General features: G+C 41.2%; 1 protein-coding gene across 1 annotated transcript in view; it reads left to right on the plus strand.

Moving 5' to 3' along the window:
• The window catches only part of GDA (guanine deaminase), a 68,186-nt gene extending 53,820 nt beyond the window's left edge, over positions 1-14,366 (plus strand). The window contains exons 11-14 of the mRNA XM_060236407.1: positions 495-641; positions 12,106-12,224; positions 12,307-12,334; positions 13,432-14,366. Of these exons, the coding sequence (XP_060092390.1) occupies positions 495-641; positions 12,106-12,224; positions 12,307-12,334; positions 13,432-13,502 (365 nt within the window). The 3' untranslated portion in view covers positions 13,503-14,366. The remainder of the gene's footprint in view (positions 1-494; positions 642-12,105; positions 12,225-12,306; positions 12,335-13,431) is intronic.
• The last annotated feature ends 3,192 nt before the right edge of the window (positions 14,367-17,558 follow it).

Consider the following 17,558-nt stretch of genomic DNA (forward strand, 5'->3'; position numbering starts at 1 on the left):
TCTTTATGTAAGCTTGTTGTAGGGCCTGCATACTCATCTAATTAGCTGGAATAATGTAAGGTCCTCTCATAGTCTGCTAGGTTGTGATAGACCATCATGGGCAAATATGACATTTCATGTTGTATGCCTGCTTACCAACCTATAGGCATACAGAATGAATAATTAACAACCCTTGCCAAAAACTGACCAATGCAGAGCTAGAAGATGGGCATATGCTTCTGATTTGTTCTGAGTGCTTTCAGATGTGTGTGCAAGTCTTACAGTATACCTGATATTTAGGAGGAATCACTCCATAAAGCAGACCACTTTACAACATTCACTGGGGAAACCTCAACAGGAGGTATGGCAGTTGCAGAAGAGGTTCCCCACAGTGGAAACTTTCCTCTGGACACATCTGTGTCATAATAATGAGCCTCTGAAACCCTGTAGTTAATAACATTTATGGTTTTACAGAATGCATATTCCCACAGGCTGATATTTCTGTTTTGTTACAGATGTTGCTGGTGGCTATTCAGCTTCCATGTTTGATGCTATCAGAAAGGCACTTATTGTATCAAATACCTTGAAAATTAATAAAGAGAATGAAGAAGGCTTAACACTGAAGGAAGTTTTTCGACTAGCAACTCTTGGAGGAAGCCAAGGTAATGAAACATACTTACCGTATTTTTCGGACCATAAGACGCACTTCCCCCCCCCAAAAAAAGTGGGGGGGAAAGTGTGTGCGTCTTATGGTCCGAAGGTACGTACCTTCGGGGGGTGAGGGGGCGATCCGCTGCCTCTTCCTCCAATCCGGCACGTCCCCGGCGCCTGCTTGCCTGGCTCCATCTTCTTCAGGCAAGCGTGGGATCGCTCCACGTGGCCCCAGCGCTTTGCAAGCGCCAGCTGCGGAGGGGGCAGCGTGCTTCCTACTTGCCTGTGTTCTTGCCTTCAGCTGTGATGTTTAAAGCAAGTGCTGAGGTCGGAGGGGGGAGGGAGCAACCTCAGCGCTTGCTTTAAACATCACAGCTGAAGGCAGGAACACAGGCAAGTAGGAAGCACGCTGCCCTCTCCACGGCCGGCGCTCGCAAAGTGCTGCGTTTGCGGAGGGGGTGGGTGCTTCCTACTTGCCTGTGTTCCTGCCTTCAGCTGTGATGTTTAAAGCAAGCGCTGAGGTCGGAGGGGGGAGGGAGCAACCTCAGCGCTTGCTTTAAACATCACAGCTGAAGGCAGGAACACAGGCAAGTAGGAAGCATGCTGCCCCCTCCGCGGCTGGCGCTTGCAAAGCGCTGGGGCCACGTGGAGCGATCCCACGCTTGCCTGAAGAAGATGGAGCCAGGCAAGCAGGCTCCGGGGAAGCACCGGATTGGAGGAAAAAAGCATCAGATTGCCCCCCAGGAGGAAGGTGCGTCTTATCCTCCGGTGCGTCTAATCGTCCGAAAAATACAGTATCTACCACTAGCAAATACAAATTCAGGAGACACATTTTGAGATGGTTTTGTCAAGGAGCCATAGACTTGGTGAGTATAAAGCTACACTGAAACTGAAATAAATACATGAAATGTTCACTCTCATATTCTCAAATATTTCTTACTGGTTATCTGGTAATCTATAGATTTCAAAATTTTGTATTTGTTGTTTGAGTTTATCTCTGAATAAATTTTCCATTTAGGTGACTGTGGCAATTGTAGGTCAATGCTCACATTTTGGTGATAACATTAGAGATGTAAAATTTCTGGTAATTTTGAAGGCATGCAATGTTGGGGCTGGAAATTCCGTGGATGCATTTACTACTTTCTAATCGAAATTGAACTTATTTTACTGCTCTAACTGTACAAAAATGCATCATTCGCAACTTACCCTATAAATTGTATACTTTGTATTTTTAATGAAATTTTAAAATATGAATGCGTAGATGTCTACAACTAAAATTGTGAATACCCCCGGTGCAAGAGAGAGCTGCAAAGTGCAGGACCCTATGCTACTTTAGTATATACATTTTAGTTTTTGCCATCTGAAAGTCAAGAAACAATAAAATAATAAAAATAAAATATGAATGTTGTAAACAAATAATTTCACTTGAATAAAAATCATCCCATATGGTCACAATGAAGGATGAAAGGTGTTCCAGCTGTAGAAGCAGGAGTTAGGGAGTGAAGCATGTGGGGATGCTGTCTGCACACCCTGTCTCTGCACTGTTTACAACTGATGCCACCCCCACCTCACCCTTTCCAGTTGTTGTATCAGCGAATAAGGGCTAAAGTGAGACCAATCTTCCGCTGGGCCTCCTTGCTGCCTTACAGATCCCCCCTTTCCCCTTCACAAGTGAACTATGGTGCTCAGTGGGCTGTGGCTGAGCTGTGGAGGAAAAAGGAAAGAAAACACTGTTAAAGGGCTGAAAGGGTAAGAGAAATGGAGCTTAGTTCTGCTGTTCTGAAGACAGAACTTCGCTCCACCTCTTCCTTAGACTGGCTGTGTAGACCTGCTTTGTGAGAAACTGCACTTTTAAAGAGGCTTAAAAGTGCTGCACCCACAACTAAAGAACTTTGAAGGATTAATTATTCAGAGAGCCAAAGCACTTTGAGTGACAGGCTACTCTAAGCATCTGATTGGTTTATTTATTTATTTTATTTATTTATTTACTTTAAATTTCTATCCCGCCCTCTCTGCAAGCGGACTCAGGGTGGCTAACAACATTCCTATTTACAAGTTAAAACTACCGTAATAAAACATAGTTACAATTTAAAACAATTTCGTGCTGCTGTACCACTGCAATTTAAGCGGGTTCTTCTTTTTTGATGGTGATCACATAGTAACTCTATCATGTGGGGTGGCAGTTCTCTCCCGGCCAGGTATCAAAGGCCTGTTGGAACAATTCGGTCTTACAGGCCCTGCAGAAAGTAGAAAGATCCCACAGGGCCCTTATGGCCTCTGGGAGAGCATTCCACAGTTCTGGTGCTGCCACCGAGAAGGCCCTAGCCCATGTCAAACGCAACCTAGCCTTTTTTGGTCCAGGGATGGACAGTAGATTTTTTGTCCCTGAATGCAGTGCTCTCTGGGGAACATGTGGAGAAAGGCGGTCCTGCAGATAGGCCTCTGACCATAGAGGGCTTTAAAGGTCAATACCAACACCTTGAAACGGACTCGGAACACAATAGGTAGCCAGTGCAGCTCTTTCAGCACTGGCTGAATGTGCTCCCATAGAGGGAGCTCCATTAACAGTTGTTCCACAGCGTTCTGCACTAGCTGTAGTTTCCGAGTCAGTGCCAAGGTTAACCCCAAATAGAGAGCTTTACAGTGATCTATTCTTGAGGTGACCGTATCATGGATCACCATTGCTAAGTCGTCATGCTCCAGGAAAGGAGCTAACTGCCGCACCCGCTGAAGATGAAAAAAGGCGGATCTAGTAGTGGCTGCTACCTGGGCCTCCATTGTAAGAGAGGGCTCCAGGAGCACACCTAAGCTCTTGACCTTAGGGGCCAGTATTAGTGATACCCCGTCAAGAGCCGGCAGAGGGATCTCCTCCCTGGACCACCCCGGCTCAGATAGAGAACCTCCGTCTTCATCAGATTCAGATTCAACCAACTCAGCCTGAGCCAAGATGCTACGGCTTGAAGAGCCAGGTCTAGATTTTCTGGGGTACAGTCGGACTGGCCACATATCTATAGATAGAGAACTGGCAGAAAGTTTAGGTAATAGAAAGTTTGGGTAATAGAGAAGACTCCCATTCAGGTCAAAAGAAAGGGAATATATCTTCTAGAGAGATGAGAAGATTCCCTACCTAGTAAAACAGGGAGAGTTATCTCTGAAGAATACAGAGATCCCTTGTCTGGTGTGATTAGAAAACTAGCTGCAGAGACCTTAAAAGTTAGTCAAAAACTCAAGAAGTATATTGGTGTCCTAAAGAGAGGGGGTTTGGGTACTTGGAAGTATTCATGGCACCAAAAAGAGCCAACATTTATACAAATAAAGTGAATTAGAGTGTTTGGGAAACACTGAAACATAAGCCTCTCAATATAAACTGTGGAGAGCCAGTTTGGTGTAGTGGTTAAGTGTGCGGACTCTTATCTGGGAGAACCGGGTTTGATTCCCCACTCCTCCACTTGCACCTGCTGGAATGGCCTTGGGTCAGCCATAGCTCTGGCAGAGGTTGTCCTTGAAAGGGCAGCTTGCTGTGAGAGCCCTCTCCAGCCCCACCCACCTCACAGGGTGTCTGTTGTGGGGGAGGAAGGTAAAGGAGATTGTGAGCCGCTCTGAGACTCTTCGGAGTGGAGGGCGGGATATAAATCCAATATCTTCTTCTTCTTCTTCTTCTTCTTCTAAAAATCTAGGTAATTGTGAATGAAAAGTACCTCTAATTACCCTGATATATAAAAATGGAAGTCTGTGCCTGTGAAAGCTTTACCTCAGTAATTTTAGCCTCTGATTTCACCTGACCTTTCCCTTTAATGCCAAGTAAAACCTTTTGTTATTTTTGAATTTTAAAAGTGTCTCAAGTGCCATTTTCAAGGGTTTAAGTTACACGGCGAACCTATCCCTTCCCTCATTATCAAGGTATACTTTACTCACAGGGTGGGACAGACAAGGTTTCTTTCAAGGAGGAATGAACAGGTTACCAGTCCTGCTCAGCCAGTGAAGATACAGATAGAAACCGAGGAAAGTGGAAGGGGTCAGTCATAACCTTCTACACAGAAGCCCTGCCCACAACTACCTTGAAGCTCCCTCCTTGCTTGAATTTGTTCAAAGAGCTTTTTCTATAGAATCATAGAGTTGGAAGGGACTCTCAGGGTCATCTAGTCCAACCCCCTGCACAATGCACTATAATCCAGTTTAAACAGGGAAGCCCTGGGAGCCCCACAAATGAACATGATGTGAGGAAGTTCCTCCTCACCACAAAATTGAACTCCTCAGTAGTGTATTGTAGGGTTGCCAATCCCCAGGTGGGGGCAGGGGTTCCCCTGGTTTGGAGACCCTCCCCCCGCTTCAGGGTCATCAGAAAGCAGGGGGAGAAGAGGGGAGGGAAATGTCTGCTGGGAACTCTATTATTTCCTATGGAGATTTATTCCCATAGAAAATCATGGATAATTGATCCACGGATATCTGGGGCTCTGGGGGGGGGGGGTGCTTGGGGGTAGAGGCACCAAATTTTCCGGAGAGTATCTAGTGCCTCTCCCCAAAATACTCCCCAAGTTCAAAAAGATTGGACCAAGGGGTCCAATTCTATGAGCCCCAAAAGAAGGTGCCCCTATCCATTATTTCCTATGGAAGGAAGGAATTGAAAAGGTGTGCCGTTCCTTTAAATGTGATGGCCAGAACTCCCTTTGGAGTTCAATTATGCTTGTCACAGCCTTGATCTTGGCTCCACCCCTAATGTCTCCTGGCTCCACCCCCAAAGTCCCCAGATATTTCTTGAATTGGACTTGGCAACCTTAGTGTATTGTCATCATACACATTACTGTAGACAGAGTTTATAAGATTTGAACTATGAATATATCACTGAAAATAATGTATAAATCTGTAGCATACTGAAGAAATATAATTCTGTATATTGTTTTACATATAAATCATATTATACTGCCAGATTCTGCCTTCTGGGGATTGGAATCTGGGGTAGGTGTACCCTTCAATGTCCTTCTTTATTTAGCACACCCTACACATATCTCAGCAAAGGGGAGGAAGGGGTTTACAACACCCTTACCCTTCTTTCTCCAACCAGTTCCTGGGTCAGTGGGCCTCCCTCTTTGTTCCCCTCTGTCATTGGCCCCACCTAACCTGAGGCCCATGTTGGCTGTGTCCAGGGCTTTTTTTGAGCAAGAACGCAAAGAAACACAGTTTTGGCTGGCTTGGCTTCAGGGGGTGTGGCCTAAAATGCAAATGAGTCCTGCTGGGCTTTTTCTACCACAAAAGCCGTTGCTGTGTCAACTTGGTTAGCTGTCTCTGGTTGTGTGTGGCAAGGCTTCCTCCCTGCTTTGCTTTTTCCTGGAAGGTGAGTATATCTCAACTCACTCTGCCTGCTTTCTCTGGCTGCTTTCTCTGCTTCCCTGCTGATGTGACCTTCCAACGCTGTTCTCTTGGGCCATATGGCATGCTTCAGTTGCTTCAGTCACCTGGCCTGGTCCTAGTGCTGATGAGGGCATGGGCGGGGGTGGGGGTGGCTCTGCACACCCTGACATCATTGTGGTCTGCTGGCTAGCCCCCAGAGCTATGGGTATGTGTGTGGGGGGGCTTTGTCAGCCCCAGATGTGTATTTTGAGTAATACCTTCTTTTTAAAACCAGCTCACTTATTCCAAAAAAGAAAATACTTCATGGAACATTTTCCTCATAATCCCTTCAAAATCAACAGTTTTTCTATTAGAAAAAAAATTGGGAGAGGGGGAAATCTTGGAAAGAAACTGGAAAATTTTCCTGTTTTTCCCTCCAGCCCCACCCCCACAACATCTCCATATAAAAGGACTACATTTTAAGTAAAGCAACAACAAAATCCATGTAATTTTTTATTATTCTGAAACAAAATTTCCAGAAAGCACTCTTATGATATAGCACTATAGCACTGAAAATTGTTTCAGTATGTGTATTTGTAAAATATGTGATTATTTGCAAGTATGAACATCTCTCCAGAATGGAAAGTTCAAAATGATGTCTTTGGGCAAACAGAGCAGTCCTACACGGAGTCATTCCCTTAGTCTGTGGAAGAATCCTGCCAGATCTATTTGAGTGGTGGGAATGCAGACAAGGGAAAACATTAAGCATTCCCCTCCCTGCAGATTTTGAAATCACATCTATACAGGAGCAGCATCTCCATTTTAGTATTGTGGTAATATTACATCATCTTGACCAGCTTTCTCAGGATAGATCTAATAAACTAATGAACATATTGATCTCTTACCTCCCTCTTGTGTTGAATGTGGAAAACTGCACCAGAGAGATTACAAATATACCCATTTGAGCCCTACAGATTCAATCATTAATTAATTGTTTTCTATGAATCTTACAAAGATACTATTGTTATAATTTCCTTTGTATTATTTTCCCCATTGTTCTTTTTGATTTTTGTGCCAGAAATACATTTAAAATAATAAAAATAAAAGAATGAAATGTATTTTCTTATTCCATCTGATGCTAAGGTATAATACTTGGAGCTTATTTCAATCAAAAGTAGAAAGAACAAAAGAAAATAAGTCCAAATATCTCCAAAAATCTGGCTTTTTGAAGCCCTGTTCTACTAAACATTGTATTTGCTAGTATTATGCTTCCAGAAGTCAGACTACTAAGGCTATAATTTTTACAGTACTTGTAAATATAAAGAAAACTTCCTCATACAGAACTAGGTCTCATGTTTTCCCACCAGATACAAGGAACACTTGTACTGACATGTCACAGCTTGAAATCTCAAAGGCCTCCTTTTGTAAAATTTCTTATCTAACAACTATCTGTGGATTTTTCAGGGGAATTCACTGCTACATTTGTTAGAAATTATTCAGGTAGGGTTTCCAGCCTCCAGATGGAGCCTGAAGATCTTCTACTTGTACAACAGATCTCCTGCTGGCAGAGATCAGCTCCCCTGGAGAAACTTGCCAAATCTAGACCTTTGTGGCAGTTTCACAACCTTCATCTGCTCTCTCTCTCATGTACACAGTTCCTTCACGGAGCTATATAAATAAATACAAAGCCAAATACATCCACAAAGAAACAATCCTTATCAAAATTCCTCTTTCCATGTTACCAAAATACTCACCCACAGTGTGCAATATTTTTACATCGGTTCAACGCGTACTTATCATTCTGTTTTAGGCTCTTAGGGAGGAGCACCAGCTGCTTTAGTTAAATACCAAATGCCCCATTTTTCTTAAATCAGTACAGTACATTACTCATTCACAGATAAACTGAAAAATCATTGGCAGCAGCATTTAAATCTTTGGGGTGTACTGTCTGAAGTTTATGAATCCAGAAACTCTCCTGCTGCAAAAGCACACTCATTATATCTTCCTTTACAAATGGTTTTGGCTGGTATTTGTATAATACAAAGAACTTTAAGTTCCTAATATTATGTTTAGTTTCAGTGAAGTGGGAAAATATGGGTGATTCTGACACAGCTCTTTCTAGCCTAGATCTGTGTTCCAAAGCCCTCACCTTCAACATTCTTAACATCATACCCACATACCATAATTGACGCTCACACTGGGCTGTATAAACTAATTGTTTTGAGTTGCAGGAAGTTAGGGACCTAAGAACATTTCTTTCTCCAGTCGCTAGATTGTTAAACTCCTTAATAGATAGCATCATGTCACAAGCTTACATGCCCCACAAGGATAGTGGCCTCTTAGTCTAGATTGAGTTTGAATTGATTTTCCTTTAATTCCGCTCTTTCTAGTTGATTTCTCAATTTTTTAGGGTTTCTAAACCCTATTTGTGGTGGTCTAGAACACCCTAGAATGTGGGCAACTATGTGCCAAAATTTTTGTATGATCCTACTAATTTTATATGCAAGGGGGGAGTTATATAGCCCACATGTCAATCATTCCATTTTTATTCTAGCATTGTCCTGCAACAGAACTCTCCTTGTGTTATTTTCTGCCTTCACTCTGGCCTTATATATCGTTGCTGATGGATAACCCCTATCTAGAAGTTGTCTGCTAAATTTATCTGCTTTTTTTTCATAATCCCTAAATTTGGTGCCGTTTCGCCTAATTCTTAAGAACTGCCCATATGGTAAATTAACCTGTAAATGTTTTGGATGGTAGGACTGTAACTGTAACAAACCATCTCTATCTGTTGGTTTAGTAAACGGGGGAACATACAATCTATTGTCTACATCCCGTTTAATCGTAATGTCCAAAAAAAATATTTCATCTCTGTCCAGAAAAAATGGATTATGGCTCTCATCAGAAATGAATTTCCTTTAATGAACCCATGAATAGATTGGCAATACTCAGGGCTCCTGGATTACCAATTACTACCCCCGACACTTGGCGATAAAAATCATGTCCAAATCTGAAGTAATTTTTCTCAAACATTAAGTCAATGAATTCAACAAGAACATATGTAGGAAGATATTTATCAATTCTCTTATCAAGTGTGTCTTCCAAAGTAAGTCTAGCTTCCTGTAAGGGTATATTTGTATATCATGCCCTGACATCTAGAGTAACCAGAATCCCATCCTCTGGTATACATTCACCCTCAATGATATTAATGAGGTGTTTAGTATCCTTTAAAAATGCCTTAGTTGTTAACAAAAGGTTGCAGGAACAAGTCTGAGGTAAAGGTTCTAACGGTGAATCTATTGCAGAAACAGAATGAGCCGAGAACAGAATGATTAGAACCTATGTAAAAATATTGCACACTGTGAGTGAGTATTTTGGTAACATGGGAAGATGGATTTAAATGAGGATTGTTTCTTTGTGGCTGTATTTGGCTTTGTATTTATTTATATAGCTCCATGAAAGGAACTGTGTACATGAGAAACTGCCACATAGGTCGAGATTTGGCAAGTTCTCTCATCCTCTCCTGTGATTTTTTTTCCTGTGGAATTACTGCCAATTTCTACTGGTTTGGAATCTTCAGTGAACACCAGAAGAACATTGGAAACTTCTTTTCCCTTTACTGTATGCATGACATCATCTAAAAACTTTTCAGTTTAAAGAAACAGTTTGTTTTAGTATACCACAGGACTAGGAAGCTATTTGTCACGGACTTTTTAAAAGCTGTACTTGGTGTTTACTTATAGTGTGAGGAGGTGTTCATATAAATCAAATTAAGATAACTTGTTTATCGTTTAAAGTATTGTTTATTTCAGTGATTTTTCTCAATATTGTATTATCTATACACCGAAACTATGATTGTGTTACACGCCCCTGGAGAAAATGACTGCTTTGAATCTATGGCATAGCACAATGTTGAGGCCCCTCTCCTCCCCAAACTCTACCCTTTCCTGGATCCATCCCCAAAGTCTCCAGGTATTTTCCAACACAGACCTGGCAACCCTAGATTTTTTGGGGGGCAAATGTAGTGATAATGAGAATAACTTTGATAAATCAGAATCAGTCAATAAATGTTGTTTACTTATTGCATTAAAATGCCACTTTCCTTTTTCAAAAGAAAACTCAGGTGGCAGTTGGATGGACCAATAGGATTGCCAATCCCCAGTGAAGAATAACTACTAATGCAATAACAATATTATTTAAAAATATTTGTGTACTCAGTATCAATTCAAATTACAGAGTCACCTGTAATAATACATCACATCCCAATCAATATTCAGAGTCCATTTAAAATCCAACAATTCTAATTCTCACAAGACTTCATAGAATCATAAAGTTCCAAAGTGCATCAAAATTATACGCTCAAAATCAATAAGAGTTCAAATCTGCTTTCAGAACTTTCACAAAGTGCTAGTGCGGGGGTATTGAACTCATTTGTCACGAGGGCTGGATCTGACATAAATGAGACCTTGACGGACTGAGCCATGTGTGTACCTATTTAAGATTAGGTAGCAGAGATATAAACTTTATAAAGGACACAGACAAACACAATTAAATATTTTTTTTAAAAAACAAACAAAAAGCATGTTTAAAGCATTAGCACTTGTTGGTCTTAAAGGTGCTTTCTTTGAATTTCTCCCATGGAATCCAGGAAACTGGGCAAAGGAGGCTCTGGCTTGTTCATCCATTCCCCAGGGGACCAGGAGAGGGAGGACCCTCAGCCAATAGAAGAAGCTTGGCTCAGTAGCTCTGCCTCCCCCCTTCCTCCCCAAGGCAGGAACTGCAGCCAATGGAGAAAATAGAGATTTTGCTGTGTAGCTCCTGCGCGATTGAGCAAGTTCTGCAAAGCAAGCTGTTATGCAGAAGGAAGCAAGAATGAGGGAGAAGGAAGCAGATGACAGCCAGTTGCTCAGGGGACTGATAGGAGCTTTCTGGGGGATTGATTCGGCCCACAGACCGCATGTTTGACACCCCTGTTTTAATGCCTATTGATAGGCTCCATACAAAGTGCTTGTGCCATTCCAAAATCCTGTTGAAAAGTACTTTAAAGTTGTGCCTTGTCAACTTCACATCTTCATGTAGGTATGGACTCACATTGAAGCCTCTGATGGTATTGTTGACTAAATCACCATTTCCTAGTCTTTATCAAAGAGGCTCAGTCACAGGTCTGTCTCTAAAATATAAAAAAATCAGAGATCCATACCAACCTGATACACAAAACCAACCCATAAAGGAAAAATCATCAATCATATCCGGGGGTGGCCAACAGTAGCTCTCCAGATGTTTTTTTGCCTACAACCCCCATCAGCCCCAGCCATTGGCCATGCTGGCTGGGGCTGATGGGAGTTGTAGGCAAAAAACATCTGGAGAGCTATCGTTGGCCACCCCTGATCATACCAATCTTACCATTCTAATAGGGACAGCAAAATCTCAAGCTTGTATAGTGAATAAAGCTCTCAAAAACTCAAGCTAGTGTCCAGCCTATATGTCACTAATTAGATACACCTGAACCAATTCTTAAAGAAATATCCATACAAAAAAGTCTGATATGCCGTAATAAATCCTAAAAATCCAAACAATTCATAAATAACATGATAAATCCAGTTGTGAATTGAGACCCGCGGGTGCCAGGGAATTTAACTTGAAAATCCAATAGGACTCTACCTGCAGTAAAAGCCTCCAAACATCAACAATCACAGTGGGAGTCCCTTGATATTTATACAGTACAGAAAATTTCATATCCACAGTGTGCTTTTGATAAATATAATCATCATTATGTTTTGAGAAATGCATTGATTTCTCAAAAGCACACTGTGACAGCCTGATAGTGTCAAGAACTACAGTTGGTAATTAATTTGATTCCTCTGCATACTTTGGAGGAAGTACTCTCATCTCTGGAGGAAAGGGTAGTCCTAAACTCTAGAAACATTCTTATATATAGCTTGTCAATGGTTGGTCAGAGTAGAGTCTTTCCCAACAGAGAATGGCAGCCAAGACAACCCATGGAGGACAGCTCAGTGATAATTATCCAGTTGGACATTTTCTTTCCTTTGAAAGATATTACATTTCCTGTTGAATCAAGTATCTGAGTGTAGAACTTGCTTGTGTGAAAGAGAAAAGGTTAATGTATTAACTGATTTGGTTTCACAGCCCTAGGTCTAGATGCTATCATTGGAAACTTCGAGGTTGGAAAAGAATTTGATGCGCTGCTTATCAACACCAAAGCTTCAGATAGTCCTTTTGACTTATTTCCTTCTGATACGTTTGAGGTAATCAAATACCGTATCATAGACAACTATTGTTGTTGCCTGTTTGCTTTTACAATGCTTGTTTTTTCTTCCCTCTTTTTAGGATATTATCCAGAAATTCCTGTATCTGGGTATGTATAGTTATGCAAAAACATTTTCTGACCTAATTGCAAATCAGATATCCTTTTGCCTTGTTTAAACTAAAAATTTTAAAATATTTTAAAATCTAATACAATTAAAAGTCTTTAATTTGCTAAATAATAGAGTTTTAACCTACTAAATCTATCTTAAAATAGTAATGTATCTTTGTTGAGAATTAAAATAGTGTTTCATAATGATCAAGTTGAAATAGGCCCATCAAGTACTCCAGTCTAGCAATTAGGGTTTTTTATATAATAAAGTGATTTCATATGTAGAATTGCTGCTCTGTGCAAACAAACTTTCATTGTTACCTGTGGACAATAATAAAAGTCAGTCCAATGACCTACACAATCTATACACCTGTGTATAGATTGGCACTTGAAGCCACTGTACATGGGCAAACTGGTCTACATGTATGGGTGCATCCTCAGGCACAGGTTGCAATTGCAAATGCTAATACGTGTTCTGCAGGCATTCTCTGGTGCCCTGGCACATTGTATTGTGAAATACTCATTCCCATCTGTTGTTTGATATGAAAAGGAAGGTTATGTTGTCTGGAGCTACTGTGTACAAGTTAGGCTCACTTGCTTCAAGTTGTACGGAAAACCCTTTTAGTCTATCTCTGGGCCAGAATGTTTTCTAAAATATTTGATTTTTTCATAACATACTTCCTTGTCCCAAAGGATGTTATCCTTACTACTTGTGGTGTTTTTAAAATGCATTCAGTAGAACAGGAATTGAAAACAGGCTGTATTTACATAAAGGGCCTTATTCTTGCTAAGTAGCAGAGTAGAATGTTGTATGAATTCTGTGATATGGAAAGGGCCTTTCATGTTTTAAATTACACTCTGTTTTTCACCTTAGAGCAGATTCATATGTGACGACATATGAAGATTTGTATATATATATAAGTTGGAGTTTTAGAATTCAAAACTAGTGAAATATCTTGCTGGAATTAATTCCTTCCTATTTTTCTTCCCATGATTAATATTGGTACAGGGATGTATACATCATCCTAACTCTCTCTCTCTCTCTCTCTCTCTCTCTCTCTCTTTTTGCATGTGTGTGTTTGTATGTGTGATTTCAGGTGATGACCGGAATATTGAGGAAGTCTATGTGGCTGGCAAACTAGTGGTCCCATTTTCAAGTTCAGTATAAGATTTCTGCATAATGTTCGGTGGTAACTTTGTAACTTGGAAGGATTAGTTGAAAATGCGGTGCCTTGTTGTGATGCTGTGCTCACTTTGTTTAGTATGGTTCTGATTTGCACAAATATTGTGAATTTCATCAGATAAAAAATGTATTGGTATCCCACTAGTATGAAGAGCCCCTTCTATCTCCCCAGCTAGGGGGATTTACCCCAGCTGAAAGTATACCTGAAAAATACCTATTGGTATATTTGGTATATTTATTGGTATATTCCAACATTCCAAAGATATCCAGGAATTTTCAGATAAACACCAAAAAAATCCTGACTGTATTCAGAGTAGATCCAAAAAACAGCTGAGAGGCTGGTGCATATTGCTTCTGCTTCTCCACTGTTTGTTGGGTTTTCAACTGCAGTCCCTTTAAAGTTTAAAAGGACTGCAGAAGCCAGTCCAAGGATTACCTGAGTCAACAGGAAGCAGAGCATTCCTGAAGCCTCATTTAAACAGGGCTGCACAGAAAGCCAGCCCTAAGATCAGCTGAACCAGTGGGAAGCAGAGCATTCCCCAAGTGGTCCACTTTGGGCTGGCTTTTCATACAGCCTTCTTTAAATGGGGCTATATGGAAAGCCAGCCCAAAGATCAGCTGGGCCCACAGGTAGACTGCTCCCTGCAGGTCAGCTGTTTGTCAGCTTTTTAAAATGACTTTGCCACTATCTCCCTCCCTTCTCAGGTCTATTGGACATGAAAAAAAATGAAGATCTTTTTTTAAAAAAACAAACAAACCCAGATCCAAATACAATATCAGTAATAGGATCCAGAATTTTTCTGAAATCCTGAAATGTTTTCAGGTCCAATCGATCCAAATTGAAAAAAATCAGTAAAACATTTTTGCACACCCCTACCCTCAACTCTTGACATATTTTTTTATAATAGCCATAATACTTATGTCCTATCAGGTTACTGGAACTTCTCTCATAAATGGAGGTTTGCAAGTTCTGGGAGAGCAGAAGACACTTCTGCATGTGCACTGAATGGGGAGGGGGTGCTGATTCCCCTTCCCAGCTACATTGACTTGTGCATGCTACTCCAGAGGGTCCCCTGGTCGCCTGAATGGCTTTTCAGGGAGTGCACAAGGAAGGGGACCTGAACAGTCCTGATGTCCTATTCTCTTTACAGCCTGACTCTGGTTATACTGTTTGAACACAACAACAAAAAATAACAGTAAACTAGCAAAACATAAAGCCATTTTTTTCATCCCTGATGACAAGAACAATTACTCAGGAATTATTCACAGGGAGAGTTAAGGGATAGGCCAGGGAAAACTGAGCACAGACCCAGATTCATCCAATATCTGTGTGATACTACTTTGTAACAATTTCATGCATTTTGTTAACATCCTATTTCATTCTTCCTTTGAAGAGCACTTGAAGTTGAAAGATCAGAAGTAAGATCACAATCTGCTAGGGCTGTCAATTCATGGTTGGGAAATTCCTACAGATTTGTGGGGTGGAGTCTGGGGAGGTCAGGGTTTCAGAAGAGGGACCTCAGTGGAGAATAATGCCATAGAGACCACCCTTCAAAGCAGTCAATTTCTCCAGGGGAACTAATTCTGTTATTTGGAGATCAATTGGAATACTTCAGACCCCACCTGAAGGTTGGCAACCCTACAATCTGCTGGTCTACTTCTTTCTTAAAGCACTACTAAATAGTTGTGCATTTTTAGCTTTGTCATCAATCTCATTTGGTCAAACAATTGTAGAAGAACATTCACACACCCCCTAATCTTAGTTCCTATGCTGCTTCAGATATAAGCATCTGCCTTGTTCTAGGACAATAGGCTCAAGAATACATACTTTACATATAAAATAGGTCTCAGGTTCAATCCAAAGTATGTTTCATTAAAGAAACTCAGGTAACTGATGTAGAAATAGAATTTTTCTGCTTGAAACTCGAGAGCTGCTGCTAGATGGCCCATGGTCTAAGGCAGCTTCAAAGATTCAATAGGCAATGGGAATGCATACTGGATAGGCTGGGAGCCATTTTGTGGTCACTTAAAATATAGAAACAGTTCTCAATAACTGCATTACTATTTCAGCAATGGTACTTGTATGTCCATTGCCTAAGAAAAGGATGTTGCTTAGTTCTAAGCCATCTGTATTGCAAATGTACACATGAACATTAGGGGCCAAACCAAACATTACATGCCTGTGTGTGCAATCTCACACCACTTCTCAATTGAAAACGGGGGGGGGGGGGACTTCATATAGTTAGGATCAGAAAACTAGTAGGAGGAGAAGTACATAATCCAGGGGTGGCCAACGGTAGCTCTCCAGATGTTTTTTGCCTACAACTCCCATCAGCCCCAGCCATTGGCCATGCTGGCTGGGGCTGATGGGAGTTGTAGGCAAAAAACATCTGGAGAGCTACCGTTGACCACCGCTGACATAAACCTTTCTCCACCTGTCATTTCCCTTTTCTAACCTACTCCTAGAGATGGGCACAAACCGGCTAGGAACTAAAGTCCATGACAAATTTAGGCCACTTTGTGGTTCTTGAGCTGAAGTTTGTGGCAGGTCAACTGGTAGGAACTTTCCACAAATGTTCACACTGTTCATGGTTGTTCATGCTGGTTCATAAATGGATACATTTCCAGACAGACTGTCTCCATTCTATCAAAATGTTTATCAAATTTCAAAGCAACAAAGCAACAGGGTGGAGGAATTCTCCCTGTGAGTTTGATGCTTCTAGCTTCCACAGGGTCCATTCTATACACCCCTGAACGTCCTAAACCTGCACTTGTCATTTCCCCAGAAAGGACTTTTCTGGGGCACCTTCTTTGGGGGGCTGTAACTCAGATGCTGTACTTTCAATCTTCACCAAACTTTGAAAGCAGTTTCAGAAAAGTCAGCTGGAGTTCCCTTGGTGTTTCTAACACATTAAAGGACCATTCTACCACATCACAAAGCTCACAAATGGAACCAGTTTGTTTGGCGGCTTAAAGTTCATGATGGTTTGTGGTTCACAAACCAAGCATGCCACAAACAACGAACTAAACCACATTTTCCTGGTTTGTTCCCATCCCTACCCACTCCAGTTTTCTTGCTCCATTATAGTTTAAATACCTGTTTCCTTATATTTAAATCTTTGCAAGAGGAGAAGCTGTTTAGAAGCATGGAAAGAGCTAGCAGAGACAAGGTAAAGCACTCCTCATGGGATTGCTTATTTAGTTACTCCAATGGAAGTGACTCTCCTGGTTTCAAAAGTGTTTTGGGGTGAATTTACACCGACATGCAAGTGCAGTCTAATTTGGCCTTATGAACAATGTCTTATGAAATAATTTCACGTTAGTACATTTTGCACTAAAGTGCTTCTTTAGTGATTAGAGGAGGTCTTCAAACCCAACAAATAGTTGGGACAGCCCTGTATGAATTTTAATGTTAAAAATATAGATCACAATGTAAACTCTGCACATATTATGCTCCATTTATAGCAGCAGATATTGGAAACATGTTTAAATTTAGAACATTTAGATGTGTACTTTTATTATAGGTTTGCAATGTCTATATATAAAAAGTTTTTTAAAGCTGTAAACAAGTTTAAATTCCTTACTGCCCTCAAATATTGGAAACTGCTGGCACAGGGAAGCAAAATGTATGGAAGCACCTGTTGCCAAACCTCATACTCTGACCCTGAGGTGGCCAAACTTGCTTAACATAAGAGCCACACAGAATAAACATCAGGTGTTTGAGAGCCACAAGACATGAACACCAGATGTTTGAGGGAACGATGGAAGGAAGGAGGGTGGGAGGCAAATAGATGGGAAGGGAGAGGTAGAAAGAAAACAGCTTTAACTTTAAATGCATTCTCCACTATCTGGCTTTGCTTGGAGAAGTGATTTAAAGAGACAAATGTCTTGTCCAAACCGGCTGATGAGGCAGTGGGACTTCAAGAGCCACGCAATATGTGTGAAAGAGCCACATGTGGCACCTAAGCCATAGTTTGGCACCCCTGCTCTGACCTAAACAAGCCTTCCAGTCAGACTGTATCTGTGTGGCCAACAAACTGG

The sequence above is a fragment of the Heteronotia binoei genome, chromosome 4 (assembly GCF_032191835.1).
Source record: "Heteronotia binoei isolate CCM8104 ecotype False Entrance Well chromosome 4, APGP_CSIRO_Hbin_v1, whole genome shotgun sequence".
In the NCBI taxonomy this organism is placed as follows: Eukaryota; Metazoa; Chordata; class Lepidosauria; order Squamata; family Gekkonidae; genus Heteronotia; species Heteronotia binoei.